Source organism: Saccostrea cucullata, unplaced genomic scaffold (assembly GCF_032062105.1).
Source record: "Saccostrea cucullata isolate Sc308-1 unplaced genomic scaffold, CSIRO_AGI_Scuc_v1 ctg457, whole genome shotgun sequence".
Lineage (NCBI taxonomy): Eukaryota > Metazoa > Mollusca > Bivalvia > Ostreida > Ostreidae > Saccostrea > Saccostrea cuccullata.
In genome coordinates, this window is record NW_026933724.1 from 63,613 (window position 1) to 82,214 (window position 18,602).

Here is an 18,602-nt window from a genome sequence, read left to right on the forward strand (position 1 = left end):
AGTAGGGTTTTGGAGACCATCTTCATTCTGTTGAATTTCCATGGCTACTTATTGTACCCTGTTATTAACAGACCTATGAGGCAGAATTTTTTGAAGAAAAAAATCTACATGAAAATGGTCCTTTACTGTGACCTATAATTCGACATATTGTCAACGTTTTGGCAAAAAACAGTTGTTTTCATTCCTATTTGAAGTGGTAAATCCAACTGCACTCGAAATAAAACACACACAGAGTTTTCTTCACTTCTTATATACGATTTTATTAGATAAAGACACCGATTCCAAACTAACAATAAAATTTATTAAAGCTGATGACCATTTTTTTCTATCGTTAACTTCCCTTGTAAATGCCGCAATTTACATTATCAACTGCATTTAGAGTTATGATCTTTCCATTTACTCTCTATGTAAAAGCATATTCTAGTAAGAACAATTTCATAAAAACTGGCACTGATAATACAAAAAATTTAACAATCTCATTTACAATCAGATTTCGATATACTGGTTATGTTTGCAAACATAAGGAGCAGACGATAGATATCACAAGTTGACAGAGGATGCTTACTCCTTCATGGCCCCCGATCCAATCTTTGTTCTCAGGGGCTTGTGGTGGCTTTGCTCGTGATGAGTTGATATGAACTTTCGATCAAGTTTGTTATCTTCATTTCATCGATCGCTGTCCATCTTCATACTTAGTCTCCAATATGCTCATTTGATTCACAAGCTATTAAACTTTTCTTTTCAGTGAGATCAATTTTTTAAGGGGGGGGGGGAGGGGGAGGCATAAATGATTTTGAAAAAAATTGCAGGGAATCCTTTTTGCTTCATGTTTGTTAAAATAAGATTTCAATACTTTTAGATCTCGATAGTAATTTTACTTCCTCCAGACCAATAAGTACATGATCTGACTCATGTGTCTGATTTGTTCCCACCCTCTTCCTCTCAAAATTTGTAGTTTTGTTTATAATGTAACTGTGAATCATTTTATGTACCTTTTAAGAGATGTAACAGAATTAATTCTCAGGTGCATGGTTTAGTACATGTGTGGACCACAATAAACCAAGTACTGACTTTTCGTGTTTTATCGTCTCCAACAAAATTTGTTAGTTTAAGTCTCTACAGAATGTGGCCTGGCTGAACGCCTCGCTTCACAGCTTCATGAATATTTTCAATTACCGCTCATGTTCGTCAATTAATACAACAGTATCAGATCTCTTGGAAGGATCAACATGTTGATGTATGATCAAACTTTAAGATGCCAATAGTTTCTCCACAAAATGACAGTCAATACAGTTTAGTAAATCAAAAATTTTCAGTCTGTTAATCAGAAAGACGATAGTAGTTCGATGAGTGATACCGGTCTTCAAAACGAACACCGGGAACCCTGTATTCATCAAGGCCATTCCACTGTGAACTTGCTTCGTTAATTGTTTGTGGGTCAAGGGTGGAAAGCGTTTCCAAGGTGGGTTCTTGATGATCTAGTATATACAATACAAATAACAAATATTTTTTTATTAATCACTAATTCATTTTTTTTCTTAAACTATGAAAAGAAAAAAAAAACTCCACAAAAACACTTAGTTTATCAGTGGATTACATGACTTTATTTGATTGACCTACCTTGCACGTTAATTGTGTGAGGGCCATAATTGGAACCCGTACCAAAGCCGGATTCGTGATTATCTATACAATACGAATAAACAAATATTTTATATCACCAGTTCAATGACTTTCTTAAACTATGAAACTTATTATACAAGAAATAAAGAAAATCACTTTAGTTTACTTGACGTTATTGATTGACCCACCTTGTATGTTAATTGGACGAGAATAGATCTGGTCTCGACCTACATTGAAACAGAGAAACGAAGATAAGTATATAAGGAAAGTTTAAGGATGGAACTTCACTGATATATTTATACGGATGACACTCGTTTTTTAACTAATATACCGTATAAGTAGAATTTTTAGCGAGGATTTAATTTTGGCATTATTAGCGAGGGTGCTGACATCACTAAAATTGAATATCGCTAAAACTTAATTGCGTATTATTTGTAATAGCTTCTTTAGCTAGCATTTTGAAATCGCTAAAATTATTTCTCGTTACGAATAAAATACCAGGTAGAAATCGCTAAATTTGCGTCTCGCTAAAATTTCCACTTATACGGTAATTATGTCTTAATATACCTGACTGACTGACTGGAAGCGTATTCATGGTATTATCATCTGGGACGAGGAGTGGTTGGGACCTTTCATTACTGGATTCTGCTTCTGTAAAATGCGACAATAAAATTGTCCAAAAGATATTTATGAAAAAATGAGGTAACATTTCAATTTTCGGGTCAAGGTATTTATCAAATTATAGGTAGATGGTTTGATGAAAATGTATCTTATTATACCTTCGTATCTATAAGGAGGAACTCGTGCTTCCGGTCGCTGAGTTCTCTCCGTATTAGGCGGTGCTGAAAAAAAAAATCACTCTTTGACTTTTTGAAAATTATTTTATATCCAAAGATTTCAGGTACAAAATACTTTTATTTATTCATTTTAAAAGATCTTTGATGTCTATTATGAATTAAAACCTTGGTAAAAGCATGTCAGTGTTGTGGAGGTCGGATCCAGTGTTTTTCCTTTGCATTTTCCTCTTTTGTAACAAACTACAACTAGTATTATATTGGCGACCAGGACCGAGGCCAGAGATATCCCTCCCACTATCAACAAAGTGTCGGGGGTGTCATGCTTACGACTGGTAAGAAAAATTATTTTATGAATTATGAAAGATATTTAGATATTTATTTACTTACAAGACATTTGATTTTTTTTTAAATCTTAGCTTTGCATAAACAATGTTGTTTTTTTTAAAAGGAAAAGACGTGCTCTCTCTCTCTCTCTCACTCTCTCTCTCTCTCTCTCTCTCTCTCTCTCTCTCTCTCTCTCTCTCTCTCTCTCTCTCTCTCAGATATTAGAACTCATTTATGAAATTTTAGATAATACTATCTTGGCATTACAAAGAACTTATAGTAATTCAACAATTCTTACTTTAAATAAATTTTGTTGTCTTCTCCGGTAGTATTATTGAGAAATCTGTCGGTCTTGGTTTGCTTCTTTTCTTCTTTAAAATTTTCACTCGTGCTAGAAATTAAAAGAAATTAGAATGTCATTCAACACAAATTTAAAAAATAAATAAATAAATTTATTTTACATAAGAATACAACCAGAAGTCTCTGTCGAGACTAGCTCTACTGGTTTGTACTTATAACAAAGGATGAGAAAAGAAGCCATTGCCATCAGACCAAAACTGTAGAAGGGGTAGCGTTTTAAAGGAATTTCACGGATATTTCTATCTTTAGTAACAAAGGCAACACCGTTCATCGAAATCAAAAACCGATTCACTATATTATGTACCTTAGTGTAGTCTACTTGTGTGCCAAGTTATATATAAATCAGACCAAAATTGTAGGAGGAGTAGCGTTTAAAGGAATTTCACAGAAAATTCTATTTTAAATAACCATGGCAACACTGTTCATCGAAATCAAAAACCGATGCACTATTCTCTATATCTAAGTGTAGTCTTGTGTGCCAAGTTATATTGAAATCAGACCAAAACTGTAGAAGGAGTAGCGTTTAAAAGTTATTTCACAGAAAATTCTATTTTTAGTAACCAACTAACCATGGCAACACTGTTCATTGAAATCAAAATCCGATGCACTATTCTATGTATCTTAGTGTAGTCTACTTGTGTTAAGTAATTTGGAAATCAGACCAAAACTGTAGGAGGAGTAGCATTTTAAAGGAATTTCACAAAAAATTCTATTTTTAGTAACCATGGCAACACCATTCATCGAAATCAAAAACCAATGCACTTTTCTATGTATCTTAGTGTAGTCTACTTGTGTGCCAAGTTATATTGAAATCAGACCAAAACTGTAGAAGGAGCAGCATTTTAAAGTTATTTCATAGAAAATTCTATTTTTAGTAACCATGGCAACACCGTTCATCGAAATCAAAAACCGATGCACTATGTATCTTAGTGTAGTCTACTTGTGTGCCAAGTAACATTGAAATCAGACCAAAACTGTAGAAGTAGTAGCATTTTAAAGTTATTTCACAGAAAATTTTATTTTTAGTAACCAACTAACCATGGCAACACCGTTCATCGAAATCAAAATCCGATGCACTTTTTTTTGTATCTTAGTGTAGTCTACTTGTGTGCCAAGTAATACTGAAATCAGACCAAAACTGTAGGAGGATTAGCGTTTTAAAGGAATTTCACAGAAAATTCTACTTTTAGTAACCAAGGTAACATTGTTCATCGAAATCAAAAACCGATGCACTATTCTATGTATCTTAGTGTAGTCTTCTTGTGTGCCAAGTCATTATATAATCAGACCAAAACTGTAGGAGGAGTAGCATTTTGAAAAATTGTTTACAGACAGACGGACGGATGACGGACACCTTACTATCGCATAAGCTCTTCTGGTCTCTAACCAGTAGAGCTAAAAACCAGAAGTCTCTGTCGAGACTGACGCTCTCCTGGTTTGTACTTATAGAAAAGGAAGAGAAAAGTAGCAGTTGGGAATTGAAACTTTACAACAGCAATAAATAGAATAATGATCCTTGATTAAGTCTCTATGTTCTTAGTGTAGTCTATTTATTTGCCACATTATATTATAATCAGACTGAAACTGTATTTGGGGTAGCATTTTGATAGTATTTTACAGAAACTTCTATTTTTAGTAACCAAGGCAATAATGTTCATCGAAATAAAACATAGGTAATCAGAGATTACAGAGCTCACCTCAACAAATGTTGTCTTTAAGGAAGGCAAAGTCACACAATTAACCAACAAAAAGTATACATTCCAAAAATGAAAATATTTTTAAAAGCAATTTTGATCTGATACTTTGAAATAGACCTACATAACAAATTTAAACTACTTCTTCTTCATGAAAATGTAATGAAAATCCAGCATCTGAAGCAAATTTGAGAGTTTTCATCTCTTGATGCAGCATTTGTGCAAGTTTGGTTTATACAATGTTATATTAGCCTTATAGTTTTTGGTAATAGACCTGCAACCATAACTTTTACCTTGTCTATTATCTGAAAAATGTATGTCCAATTCAGCATCCGAAGCAAGTCCATTAGTGTGCATCCTTAGATGTATCATCCATGCAAGTTTGCTCATTATAGGGCTCATAGTTTATTGGAAATGAAACGTGCATCAAAACTAACATTTTCACTCATCCACAAAAAGTAGGTCAGATTCAGCATCCGAAACAAGCCTGGAAGTATGCATCCTTAGATGTATCATCTATGCAAGATTGGTCATTAAAGAACTCATAGTTCCTTGGAAATGAAACCTGCACCAAAAACTTTTAACTAATCACTCAACCGGAAAATGTAGGTCAGATTCAGCATCCGAAGCAAGCCTGGTAGTGTGCATCCTTAGATGTATCATCCATGCAAGTTTGGTCAACATAGGGCTTAAAGTTACTTGCAAATGAAACCTGCACCAACATTAACCTGTTTGCTCAACTGGAAAATGTAGGTCAGATTCAGCATCCGAAGCAAGCCCGGTAGTATGCATCCTTAGATGTATCATCCATGCAAGTTTGGTCAACATAGGGCTTAAAGTTACTTGCAAATGAAACCTGCACCAACAACATTAACCTGTTCACTCAACTGGAAAATGTAGGTCAGATTCAGCATCCGAAGCAAGCCCGGTAGTATGCATCCTTAGATGTATCATCCATGCAAGTTTGGTCAACATAGGGCTTATAGTTACTTGGAAATGAAACCTGCACCAAAATTTTAACCTGTTCACTCAACCGGAAAATGTAGGTCAGATTCAGCATCCGAAGCAAGCCCGGTAGTATGCATCCTTAGATGTATCATCCATGCAAGTTTGGTCAACATAGGGCTTATAGTTACTTGGAAATGAAACCCTCACCAAAAACTTTAACCTGTTCACTCAACCGGAAAATGTAGGTCAGATTCAGCATCCGAAGCAAGCCCGGTAGTATGCATCCTTAGATGTATCATCCATGCAAGTTTGATCAACATAGGGCTTATAGTTAATTGGAAATGAAACCTACACCAAAAACTTTAACCTGTTCACTCAACCGGAAAATGTAGGTCAGATTCAGCATCCGAAGCAAGCCCGGTAGTATGCATCCTTAGATGTATCATCCATGCAAGTTTGGTCAACATAGGGCTTATAGTTACTTGGAAATGAAACCCACACCAAAAACTGCACCAAAAATGTTAACCTGCTCCAAAAACATTAACCTGGTAATTCCTTTGCTGAAATTGCAGCATCTGAAACTTTGTCTGGTACAATAAAACACACTAAAACCATCTTCCATGCATGTCTAATCAGTATAGGACACAGAAGTAATTAAAAAGAAAACTGCTCCAAAAAACTTAACCTTAACCTGGGACGCCGACGCCGACACCGACACCGACGCCGACGCCGAGGGTATCACATAAGCTCCCCCCAACTTCGTTGAGGTGAGCTAAAAAATGATAAACAGAATTGTGTATCTTAGTGGAGTCTACTTGTGTGCAAAATTAAAATCAAAAACTAATACACCGATTTGTGCATCTTAGTGTAGTCTACTTGTGTGCCAAGTTATATTGAAATCAGACCAAAACTGTAGGAGGAGTAGCATTTTGAAACAATTTCACAGAAATTTCTATTTTTAGTAACCACGGCAACACCATTCATCGAAATCAAAACCGATAAACAGAATTATGTATCTTAGTGTAGTCCACTTGTGTGCCAAGTTATAATGAAATCAGTCTAAAACTGTAGGAGGAGTAGCATTTTGAAACAATGTCAGAAAAATTTCTATTTTTAGTAACCACGGCACCACCGTTCATCGAAAACTGTAGAAGGGGTAGAATTTTGAATGTTTTTCAAGGAAATTTCTATTTTAGTAACTACGGCAACACCATTCATCGAAGTCTAAACCAGATACACAGAATTGTGTATCTTAGTGTAGTCTACTTGTGTGCCAAGTTATAATGAAATCAGACCAAAACTGTAGGAGGAGTAGCATTTTGAAACAATTTCACAGAAATTTCTATTTTTAATAACCACGACAACACCGTTCTTCGAAATCAAAAACCGATACACAGAATTATGTATCTTAGTGTAGTCTACTTGTGTGCCAAGTTATATTGAAATCAGACCAAAACTGTAGGAGGAGTAACCACTACACTGTATAATTTATCGTGGAGAATGAGATGATGTCAAAAAGCCTGGACTTTAATTTATCGTGGTGAATGATTTCAAATTTTAAAAGTTTTTTTTTTTTAAAGTGTTACATCACTTCTTGAATACTTGTAATGTATATAGGACGGTGGCGTATGATGTTTTACTAAGGAATACACGGGAAATAATTCTGTTTAATAATATACCCCCACCCCGAGGAGATTGGGGCTATATAAAATAGCCCAGTTTAACATTGCCTTTTAAGAATCAAATAGATACCAAATTTGCTGATGAAGAAGTCACTCCAGTTACCTTTGGAGCCTATTGGTCTATATTTTAAATTCTTTGATATCAGAGTTGATGAACTTAGTTTAATTATCATCTTTATTTCTAGGTTTAAGCCATTCACGTGAATTTGATATGAAAATTGTAACCACTTAGCATGTAAAATATTGTTTAAATTCAATGCCCTGTCTGTAAAAAAATATTTCCATTGTAACTCTGACAACAGACACTGTTTTGTATGTGAAATGTCAATTTTAAATTTTGCCAATACACTTGGATTACCTAGATGTATTTGAATCTTTTATGTTTTCATTACGAGACTTTCTTGATGGTAGAATATAGGATTTATGTTGACAATTGCAGGGATCAGGTCCTTCAAAGCCATTTGTTTCGTCACAACGGCATTTCCTCTGGCACCCCGACAATGGAAAGGAATCTGTCGGAATCGAGTCTGTAAAAAGAACACAGAATTGTTTCCTTTTTATTCCCCCCGAATTAGTTACTTTCATTATGATAAAGGTTTGTTTTACTCCGCTATCTGAATAAGCTGTCTGAATAATTATGTTCCCCAAACGAAGTTGGGGAACATATTGTTTTTACTCTGTTTCTTATTATTAAGGTCTTCCGTCTCCAACGGAAGACCTTCTTGTTATTCTTCGGTTTCTTTTTCCCTGTTATTATTATTATTATTATTCTTACCGATTTTGTGCACGCGATTTCTCGTAAACTACCAGACCGATTCTCATGAAACTTTGACATCTGATAGGTTCTGATCTGAACCTTATTGGAAATTTTTTTCGTTGACGTCGTCACTTCCGGTCGTGAGATATGGCCAATTTTCTAATTTTAAAATGCAATTTTGTCTTGATTACTTAGCGAAAACTGCTTAAGATATGAAGTGAAGATTAATTGGAGATGATAGTTCATGATCAATAGCGTTGCAGAATTGCCTTTTCGTGCGTCGTCAGTACTTCCGGTCGATACCGGAAGCGAATTTAAAAAACGCAATTTTTCAACTTTTCTTTTTTAATATTTTTGTTTTTCATTTGAATAGAGACCCTTTTGCAGAAGCGAAATATGTAATTTGTTTGAAAATCGAAAAAGCCAATCTATAGATATTTGCATTTGAAAACGCGAAGCGGCGATCCCAATGGCTAAATGGTTAGCGCGTTGGATTGTCACGCGGGCGACCCGGGTTCGATCCCCCAAATGACCAAAAAATTTTATCATTTTTTCTGCTCGAATTTTCGATATTATTTAATTTTAGACCATTTGGAATAATATATTATAAACTTTTAAGCATATCTTGCGTAATTAGGGGTCACAAGGGGCCAGAATGTCACATCTTTGACGCTTTATAACTCGAAAAGGGGGAATATTTTGATAAGCAATATTGAACAAAAGATGGTCAGAATAATGTTCTAAACAATATGCATACTTTTAATTTTTGTAAAACGGCCCCATTAAGGACTTGTAGGAGTGGCCCTTAAATATTTTCATTTAGCATAGCTCCACAACGAATAGAAATCTCTGAATAAGTGTTGAATAAAAAATCTTCAAAATCACAAGACCTTTCATTTAATATCAAGAGATAGGGGCTGACCCCTCAAATTAGGGGCTCAGAGGGGCCAAAAGTCTTTTATCTATAATTCTCTTATGATCAATATTTTGTTATAAATTACAGAAGCAAAAGTATTCATCTTAACGATTTGCAACAATAAATGATACTATTTTGATAATATGTTACGTAATTAGGGGTCACAAGGGGCCAGAATGTCACATCTTTGACGCTTTATATCTCGAAAAGGGGGGATATTTTGATAAGCAATATTGAACAAAAGATGGTCAGAATAATGTTTTTAATAATATGCATACTTTGAATTTTTGTAAAACGGCCCCATTAAGGACTTGTAGGAGTGGCCCCTAAATATTTCCGTTAAGCATATCTCCACAACGAATAGAAATCTCTGAATAAGTGTTGAACAAAAAATCTTCAAAATCATAAGACCTTTCATTTGATATCAAGAAAAAGGGGCTGACCCTTCAAATTAGGGGCTCAGAGGGGCCAAAATTCTTTTATCTATAACTCCCTAATGATCAATATTCTGTTATACATTACTGAAGCAAAAGTATTTATCTGAACGATTTGCAACAATATATGATAATATTTTCATCATATGTTACGTAATTAGGGGTCACAAGGGGCCAGAATGTCAAATCTTTGACGATTTATATCTCAAAAAGTAGGAATATTTTGATAAGCAATATTGAACAAAAGACGGTCAAAATAACATTCTATACAATATGCCTACTTTGAATTTTTGTAAAATGGCCCCATTAAGGACTTGTAGGGGTGGCCCCTAAATATTTCCATTCAGCATATCTCCAAAACGAAAAGAAATCTCTGAATTGGTGTTAAACAAAAGTCTTTGAAATCACAAGACCTTTCATTCGATATCAAGAAAAAGGGGCTGACCCCTCAAATTAGGGGCTCAGAGGGGCTAAAAGTCTTTTATTTATAACTCTCTAATGATCAATATTTTGTGATACATTACTGAAGCAAAAGTATTTATCTTAACAATTTGCAACAATATATGAAAAAATTCGGATCATATGTTACGTAATTAGGGGTCACAAGGGGCCAGAATGTCAAATTTTTGACGCTTTATATCTCAAAAAGGGGGAATATTTTGATAAGCGATATTGAACAAAAGATGGTCAGAATAATGTTCTAAACAATATGCATACTTTGAATTTTTGTAAAACAGCCCCGTTTAGGACTTTTAGGATTGGCCCCTAAATATTTCCATTCAGCATATCTCCACAACGAATAAAAATCTCTGAATAAATACTGAACAAAATATCTTTAAAATCACAAGACCTTTCATTTGATACCAAGAAAATGGGGCTGACCCCTCAAATTAGGGGCTCAGAGGGGGCAAAAATCTTTTATCTATAACTTTATAGTAATCAATATTTTGTTATGGATTACTGAAGCAAAAGTATTCATCTTAATGATTTGCAACAATATATGATACAATTTTGATCATATGTTCCGTAATTAGGGGTCACAAGGGGCCAGAATGTCAAATCTTTGACGATTTATATCTCAAAAAGGGGGAATATTTCAATATGCAATATTGAACAAAAGATGGTCAGAATAATGTTCTAAACAATATGTATACTTTGAATTTTTGTAAAACGGCCCCGTTAAGGACTTGTAGGGGTAGCCCCTAAATATCTCCATTTAGCATATCTCCACAATGAATAGAAATCTCTGAATAAATACTGAGCAAAATATCTTTAAAATCACAAGACCTTTCATTTGATACCAAGAAAATAGGGCTGACCCCTCAAATTAGGGGCTCAGAGGGCCAAAAGTCTTTTATTCAATAATTCTCTAATGATTAATATTTTGTTATACATTACTGTAGCAAAAGTATTAATCTTAACAAATTGCAACAATATATGATAAAATTTTGATCATATATTACGTAATTAGGGGTAACAAGGGGCCAGAATGCTAAATCTTTGACGCTTCATATCTCGAAAAGGGGGAAAATTTTGATAAGCAATATTGAACAAAAGATGGTCAGAATAATGTTCTAAACAATATGCATACTTTGAATTTTTGTAAAATGGCCCCGTTAAGGACTTGTAAGGGAGGCCCCTAAATGTTTCCATTCAGCATATCTCCACAACGAATAAATATCTCTGAATAAATACTGAGCAAAATATCTTCAAATTCACAAGACCTTTCATTTGATACCAAGAAAAAAAAGGGCTGACCCCTCAATTTAGGGGTTCAGAGGGGTCAAAAGTCTTTTATCTATAACTCTCTAATGATCAATATTTTATGACGTATTACTGAAGCAAAAGTATTCATCTTAATGATTTGCAACAATATATTATAAAAGTTTAGTCATATCTTACGTAATAAGGGTTGCAAGGGGCCAAAATGCTATATTTTTTATGCTTTACGTCTCGAAAAGGGGGAGCATTTTTATAAGCTATAGTGAACAAAAGATGTTCAGAATATCGTGATAAAAATCAGAAACTTTAAATTTAATGAAGAAAAACTTAATGTCATTCTCTTTTAACTAATATCTCAGTCAAAATCACATCTCATCTTATCGAGAAATTCAACGGAAGACCTACTCGTTGCTCGCAACGAGATCTCATCTAGTTATGTTCCCCAAACGAAGTTGGGGAACATACTCTGTTTTTACTCTGTTTCTTATTCAAAGGACGATCACTGGTTGTACTGGTCCGATGGTAGCCATGGAAACCTGTGCAAATTTTGTGAGTGTTCTCTCTGGTAAACGTTCAGAAACTTTTCTTATTTTAAGCATAAATCTGTATAAAATTTTCATATAATCGATTATTTTTTCTTATTTTAAGCATTAGTATCTGTAGTTCTGCAACTCGTATTTAAAATTTTCATATAATCGATTATTGCCATGGAAACCGGGTGAAAGTAAAAATTCTTTAATTTCGATTTTCTCAATAACTACTCAGGCAATCGTTTTGAAACTTTCAATGTTTATTCCTTGCAATGTGTCAAAGTGATTTCTACTTTCAAAATAATTGTAATGAGTCGCTCACGGTTGCCATAGAAACGAAACAGAAAAAAAGATTCAGATGTACACATGTGTTCTCCAAGGTCTAGGTCAAAGGGTCAAAGTTCGTCGTATCCAATAAAAGTTCTTTTCACAAGGATTACATATTTGAAATACGAAAGCCCTAGTACTTACCGTTCAAACGTTATGGCTATTTACTATGTTCAAGACGACCCCCCCCCTTTTTTTTGAAGCACACAGCCAAGTAGAATACACAGATATAACATATACAACTTACAAGTAACTTTTTAAAATCTTCATTCATAAAATTCAGTTCCCGTCATGTGATATTTTGCCATCATTCATTCTCCTTCTGTTTTGTCTCTTGAATTTATAAATATTTTATTTTATCTATATAAAAAAAAATAACGATTGTCAGCTGCATTTATTATCATTTCGCGTTTTCTTGTATATCTATCACTTGTATATTATTCATTTCATTAGATAGTGCAAGTATAAATTAAAAAATTGGTACGTCATTTCCATAGTTTTTATTCATTCATAAATTCTTTGATCCGCTCCTGATGGTTCGCAAAGCCTTGATCACCACTGTATACAAAACATTCATCTCGCCGAAAATGTTCATGATTCCGCTAAACTGAGAAAGTTCACACATGATTTATCATCTCATAACACACATCAGCTCTCTGCAATGCAGAAATGCTCGAATTGAAGGGGAAAATTCAGGAGTTATTGATGAGAAAAATTCAGGAGTTATTATGTCGCCCCGAACGAAGTCGGGGACGACATATTGATATTGTACGCATGTTTTTTTTATCCAGGCTGTTTCTCGGAGATGGCTGGGACAATCTTCCTGAAACTTTCCTCAAAGGACGATCACTGGTTGTAGTTGTGCAGTGAGGTCGTTCAGTTCCAATATGTCTACCGTTGCCATGGAAACCTGTAAAAAGCGACAAATTTTGTCCGAGAGTGTTCTCTCTGGTCCCTTAAACGTTCGTCATGAAACTTTTCTTATTTTAAGCATTAGTATCTGTAGTTCTGCAACTCGTATTTAAAATTTTCATATAATCGATTATTGCCATGGAAACCGGGTGAAAGTAAAAATTCTTTAATTTCGATTTTCTCAATAACTACTCAGGCAATCGTTTTGAAACTTTCAATGTTTATTCCTTGCAATGTGTCAAAGTGATTTCTACTTTCAAAATAATTGTAATGAGTCGCTCACGGTTGCCATAGAAACGAAACAGAAAAAAAGATTCAGATGTACACATGTGTTCTCCAAGGTCTAGGTCAAAGGGTCAAAGTTCGTCGTATCCAATAAAAGTTCTTTTCACAAGGATTACATATTTGAAATACGAAAGCCCTAGTACTTACCGTTCAAACGTTATGGCTATTTACTATGTTCAAGACGACCCCCCCCCCTTTTTTTGAAGCACACAGCCAAGTAGAATACACAGATATAACATATACAACTTACAAGTAACTTTTTAAAATCTTCATTCATAAAATTCAGTTCCCGTCATGTGATATTTTGCCATCATTCATTCTCCTTCTGTTTTGTCTCTTGAATTTATAAATATTTTATTTTATCTATATAAAAAAAAATAACGATTGTCAGCTGCATTTATTATCATTTCGCGTTTTCTTGTATATCTATCACTTGTATATTATTCATTTCATTAGATAGTGCAAGTATAAATTAAAAAATTGGTACGTCATTTCCATAGTTTTTATTCATTCATAAATTCTTTGATCCGCTCCTGATGGTTCGCAAAGCCTTGATCACCACTGTATACAAAACATTCATCTCGCCGAAAATGTTCATGATTCCGCTAAACTGAGAAAGTTCACACATGATTTATCATCTCATAACACACATCAGCTCTCTGCAATGCAGAAATGCTCGAATTGAAGGGGAAAATTCAGGAGTTATTGATGAGAAAAATTCAGGAGTTATTATGTCGCCCCGAACGAAGTCGGGGACGACATATTGATATTGTACGCATGTTTTTTTTATCCAGGCTGTTTCTCGGAGATGGCTGGGACAATCTTCCTGAAACTTTCCTCAAAGGACGATCACTGGTTGTAGTTGTGCAGTGAGGTCGTTCAGTTCCAATATGTCTACCGTTGCCATGGAAACCTGTAAAAAGCGACAAATTTTGTCCGAGAGTGTTCTCTCTGGTCCCTTAAACGTTCGTCATGAAACTTTTCTTATTTTAAGCATTAGTATCTGTAGTTCTGCAACTCGTATTTAAAATTTTCATATAATCGATTATTGCCATGGAAACCGGGTGAAAGTAAAAATTCTTTAATTTCGATTTTCTCAATAACTACTCAGGCAATCGTTTTGAAACTTTCAATGTTTATTCCTTGCAATGTGTCAAAGTGATTTCTACTTTCAAAATAATTGTAATGAGTCGCTCACGGTTGCCATAGAAACGAAACAGAAAAAAAGATTCAGATGTACACATGTGTTCTCCAAGGTCTAGGTCAAAGGGTCAAAGTTCGTCGTATCCAATAAAAGTTCTTTTCACAAGGATTACATATTTGAAATACGAAAGCCCTAGTACTTACCGTTCAAACGTTATGGCTATTTACTATGTTCAAGACGACCCCCCCCCCTTTTTTTTTGAAGCACACAGCCAAGTAGAATACACAGATATAACATATACAACTTACAAGTAACTTTTTAAAATCTTCATTCATAAAATTCAGTTCCCGTCATGTGATATTTTGCCATCATTCATTCTCCTTCTGTTTTGTCTCTTGAATTTATAAATATTTTATTTTATCTATATAAAAAAAAATAACGATTGTCAGCTGCATTTATTATCATTTCGCGTTTTCTTGTATATCTATCACTTGTATATTATTCATTTCATTAGATAGTGCAAGTATAAATTAAAAAATTGGTACGTCATTTCCATAGTTTTTATTCATTCATAAATTCTTTGATCCGCTCCTGATGGTTCGCAAAGCCTTGATCACCACTGTATACAAAACATTCATCTCGCCGAAAATGTTCATGATTCCGCTAAACTGAGAAAGTTCACACATGATTTATCATCTCATAACACACATCAGCTCTCTGCAATGCAGAAATGCTCGAATTGACGGGGAAAATTCAGGAGTTATTGATTAGAAAAATTCAGGAGTTATTATGTCGCCCCGAACGAAGTCGGGGACGACATATTGATATTGTACGCATGTTTTTTTTATCCAGGCTGTTTCTCGGAGATGGCTGGGACAATCTTCCTGAAACTTTCCTCAAAGGACGATCACTGGTTGTAGTTGTGCAGTGAGGTCGTTCAGTTCCAATATGTCTACCGTTGCCATGGAAACCTGTAAAAAGCGACAAATTTTGTCCGAGAGTGTTCTCTCTGGTCCCTTAAACGTTCGTCATGAAACTTTTCTTATTTTAAGCATTAGTATCTGTAGTTCTGCAACTCGTATTTAAAATTTTCATATAATCGATTATTGCCATGGAAACCGGGTGAAAGTAAAAATTCTTTAATTTCGATTTTCTCAATAACTACTCAGGCAATCGTTTTGAAACTTTCAATGTTTATTCCTTGCAATGTGTCAAAGTGATTTCTATTTTCAAAATAATTGTAATGAGTCGCTCACGGTTGCCATAGAAACGACACAGAAAAAAAGATTCAGATGTACACATGTGTTCTCCAAGGTCTAGGTCAAAGGGTCAAAGTTCGTCGTATCCAATAAAAGTTCTTTTCACAAGGATTACATATTTGAAATACGAAAGCCCTAGTACTTACCGTTCAAACGTTATGGCTATTTACTATGTTCAAGACGACCCCCCCCCCTTTTTTTGAAGCACACAGCCAAGTAGAATACACAGATATAACATATACAACTTACAAGTAACTTTTTAAAATCTTCATTCATAAAATTCAGTTCCCGTCATGTGATATTTTGCCATCATTCATTCTCCTTCTGTTTTGTCTCTTGAATTTATAAATATTTTATTTTATCTATATAAAAAAAAATAACGATTGTCAGCTGCATTTATTATCATTTCGCGTTTTCTTGTATATCTATCACTTGTATATTATTCATTTCATTAGATAGTGCAAGTATAAATTAAAAAATTGGTACGTCATTTCCATAGTTTTTATTCATTCATAAATTCTTTGATCCGCTCCTGATGGTTCGCAAAGCCTTGATCACCACTGTATACAAAACATTCATCTCGCCGAAAATGTTCATGATTCCGCTAAACTGAGAAAGTTCACACATGATTTATCATCTCATAACACACATCAGCTCTCTGCAATGCAGAAATGCTCGAATTGAAGGGGAAAATTCAGGAGTTATTGATTAGAAAAATTCAGGTGTTATTATGTCGCCCCGAACGAAGTCGGGGACGACATATTGATATTGTACGCATGTTTTTTTTATCCAGGCTGTTTCTCGGAGATGGCTGGGACAATCTTCCTGAAACTTTCCTCAAAGGACGATCACTGGTTGTAGTTGTGCAGTGAGGTCGTTCAGTTCCAATATGTCTACCGTTGCCATGGAAACCTGTAAAAAGCGACAAATTTTGTCCGAGAGTGTTCTCTCTGGTCCCTTAAACGTTCGTCATGAAACTTTTCTTATTTTAAGCATTAGTATCTGTAGTTCTGCAACTCGTATTTAAAATTTTCATATAATCGATTATTGCCATGGAAACCGGGTGAAAGTAAAAATTCTTTAATTTCGATTTTCTCAATAACTACTCAGGCAATCGTTTTGAAACTTTCAATGTTTATTCCTTGCAATGTGTCAAAGTGATTTCTACTTTCAAAATAATTGTAATGAGTCGCTCACGGTTGCCATAGAAACGACACAGAAAAAAAGATTCAGATGTACACATGTGTTCTCCAAGGTCTAGGTCAAAGGGTCAAAGTTCGTCGTATCCAATAAAAGTTCTTTTCACAAGGATTACATATTTGAAATACGAAAGCCCTAGTACTTACCGTTCAAACGTTATGGCTATTTACTATGTTCAAGACGACCCCCCCCCCCTTTTTTTTGAAGCACACAGCCAAGTAGAATACACAGATATAACATATACAACTTACAAGTAACTTTTTAAAATCTTCATTCATAAAATTCAGTTCCCGTCATGTGATATTTTGCCATCATTCATTCTCCTTCTGTTTTGTCTCTTGAATTTATAAATATTTTATTTTATCTATATAAAAAAAAATAACGATTGTCAGCTGCATTTATTATCATTTCGCGTTTTCTTGTATATCTATCACTTGTATATTATTCATTTCATTAGATAGTGCAAGTATAAATTAAAAAATTGGTACGTCATTTCCATAGTTTTTATTCATTCATAAATTCTTTGATCCGCTCCTGATGGTTCGCAAAGCCTTGATCACCACTGTATACAAAACATTCATCTCGCCGAAAATGTTCATGATTCCGCTAAACTGAGAAAGTTCACACATGATTTATCATCTCATAACACACATCAGCTCTCTGCAATGCAGAAATGCTCGAATTGAAGGGGAAAATTCAGGAGTTATTGATGAGAAAAATTCAGGAGTTATTATGTCGCCCCGAACGAAGTCGGGGACGACATATTGATATTGTACGCATGTTTTTTTTATCCAGGCTGTTTCTCGGAGATGGCTGGGACAATCTTCCTGAAACTTTCCTCAAAGGACGATCACTGGTTGTAGTTGTGCAGTGAGGTCGTTCAGTTCCAATATGTCTACCGTTGCCATGGAAACCTGTAAAAAGCGACAAATTTTGTCCGAGAGTGTTCTCTCTGGTCCCTTAAACGTTCGTCATGAAACTTTTCTTATTTTAAGCATTAGTATCTGTAGTTCTGCAACTCGTATTTAAAATTTTCATATAATCGATTATTGCCATGGAAACCGGGTGAAAGTAAAAATTCTTTAATTTCGATTTTCTCAATAACTACTCAGGCAATCGTTTTGAAACTTTCAATGTTTATTCCTTGCAATGTGTCAAAGTGATTTCTATTTTCAAAATAATTGTAATGAGTCGCTCACGGTTGCCATAGAAACGAAACAGAAAAAAAGATTCAGATGTACACATGTGTTCTCCAAGGTCTAGGTCAAAGGGTCAAAGTTCGTCGTATCCAATAAAAGTTCTTTTCACAAGGATTACATATTTGAAATACGAAAGCCCTAGTACTTACCGTTCAAACGTTATGGCTATTTACTATGTTCAAGACGACCCCCCCCCCTTTTTTTTGAAGCACACAGCCAAGTAGAATACACAGATATAACATATACAACTTACAAGTAACTTTTTAAAATCTTCATTCATAAAATTCAGTTCCCGTCATGTGATATTTTGCCATCATTCATTCTCCTTCTGTTTTGTCTCTTGAATTTATAAATATTTTATTTTATCTATATAAAAAAAAATAACGATTGTCAGCTGCATTTATTATCATTTCGCGTTTTCTTGTATATCTATCACTTGTATATTATTCATTTCATTAGATAGTGCAAGTATAAATTAAAAAATTGGTACGT

The 18,602-nt window shown here is 34.5% G+C and overlaps 1 protein-coding gene across 1 annotated transcript in view; it reads right to left on the reverse strand.

Annotated features, from left to right (window-relative positions):
* Window positions 1-201: 201 nt before the first annotated feature.
* LOC134239117 (uncharacterized) overlaps window positions 202-18,602 on the reverse strand; it is a 33,288-nt gene continuing 14,887 nt past the window's right edge. Inside the window, exons 4-10 of the mRNA XM_062721273.1 lie at window positions 7,784-7,952; window positions 3,040-3,132; window positions 2,583-2,746; window positions 2,400-2,462; window positions 2,188-2,271; window positions 1,621-1,683; window positions 202-1,478 (exon numbers count right to left, since the gene is read on the reverse strand). Of these exons, the coding sequence (XP_062577257.1) occupies window positions 1,321-1,478; window positions 1,621-1,683; window positions 2,188-2,271; window positions 2,400-2,462; window positions 2,583-2,746; window positions 3,040-3,132; window positions 7,784-7,952 (794 nt within the window). The 3' untranslated portion in view covers window positions 202-1,320. The remainder of the gene's footprint in view (window positions 1,479-1,620; window positions 1,684-2,187; window positions 2,272-2,399; window positions 2,463-2,582; window positions 2,747-3,039; window positions 3,133-7,783; window positions 7,953-18,602) is intronic.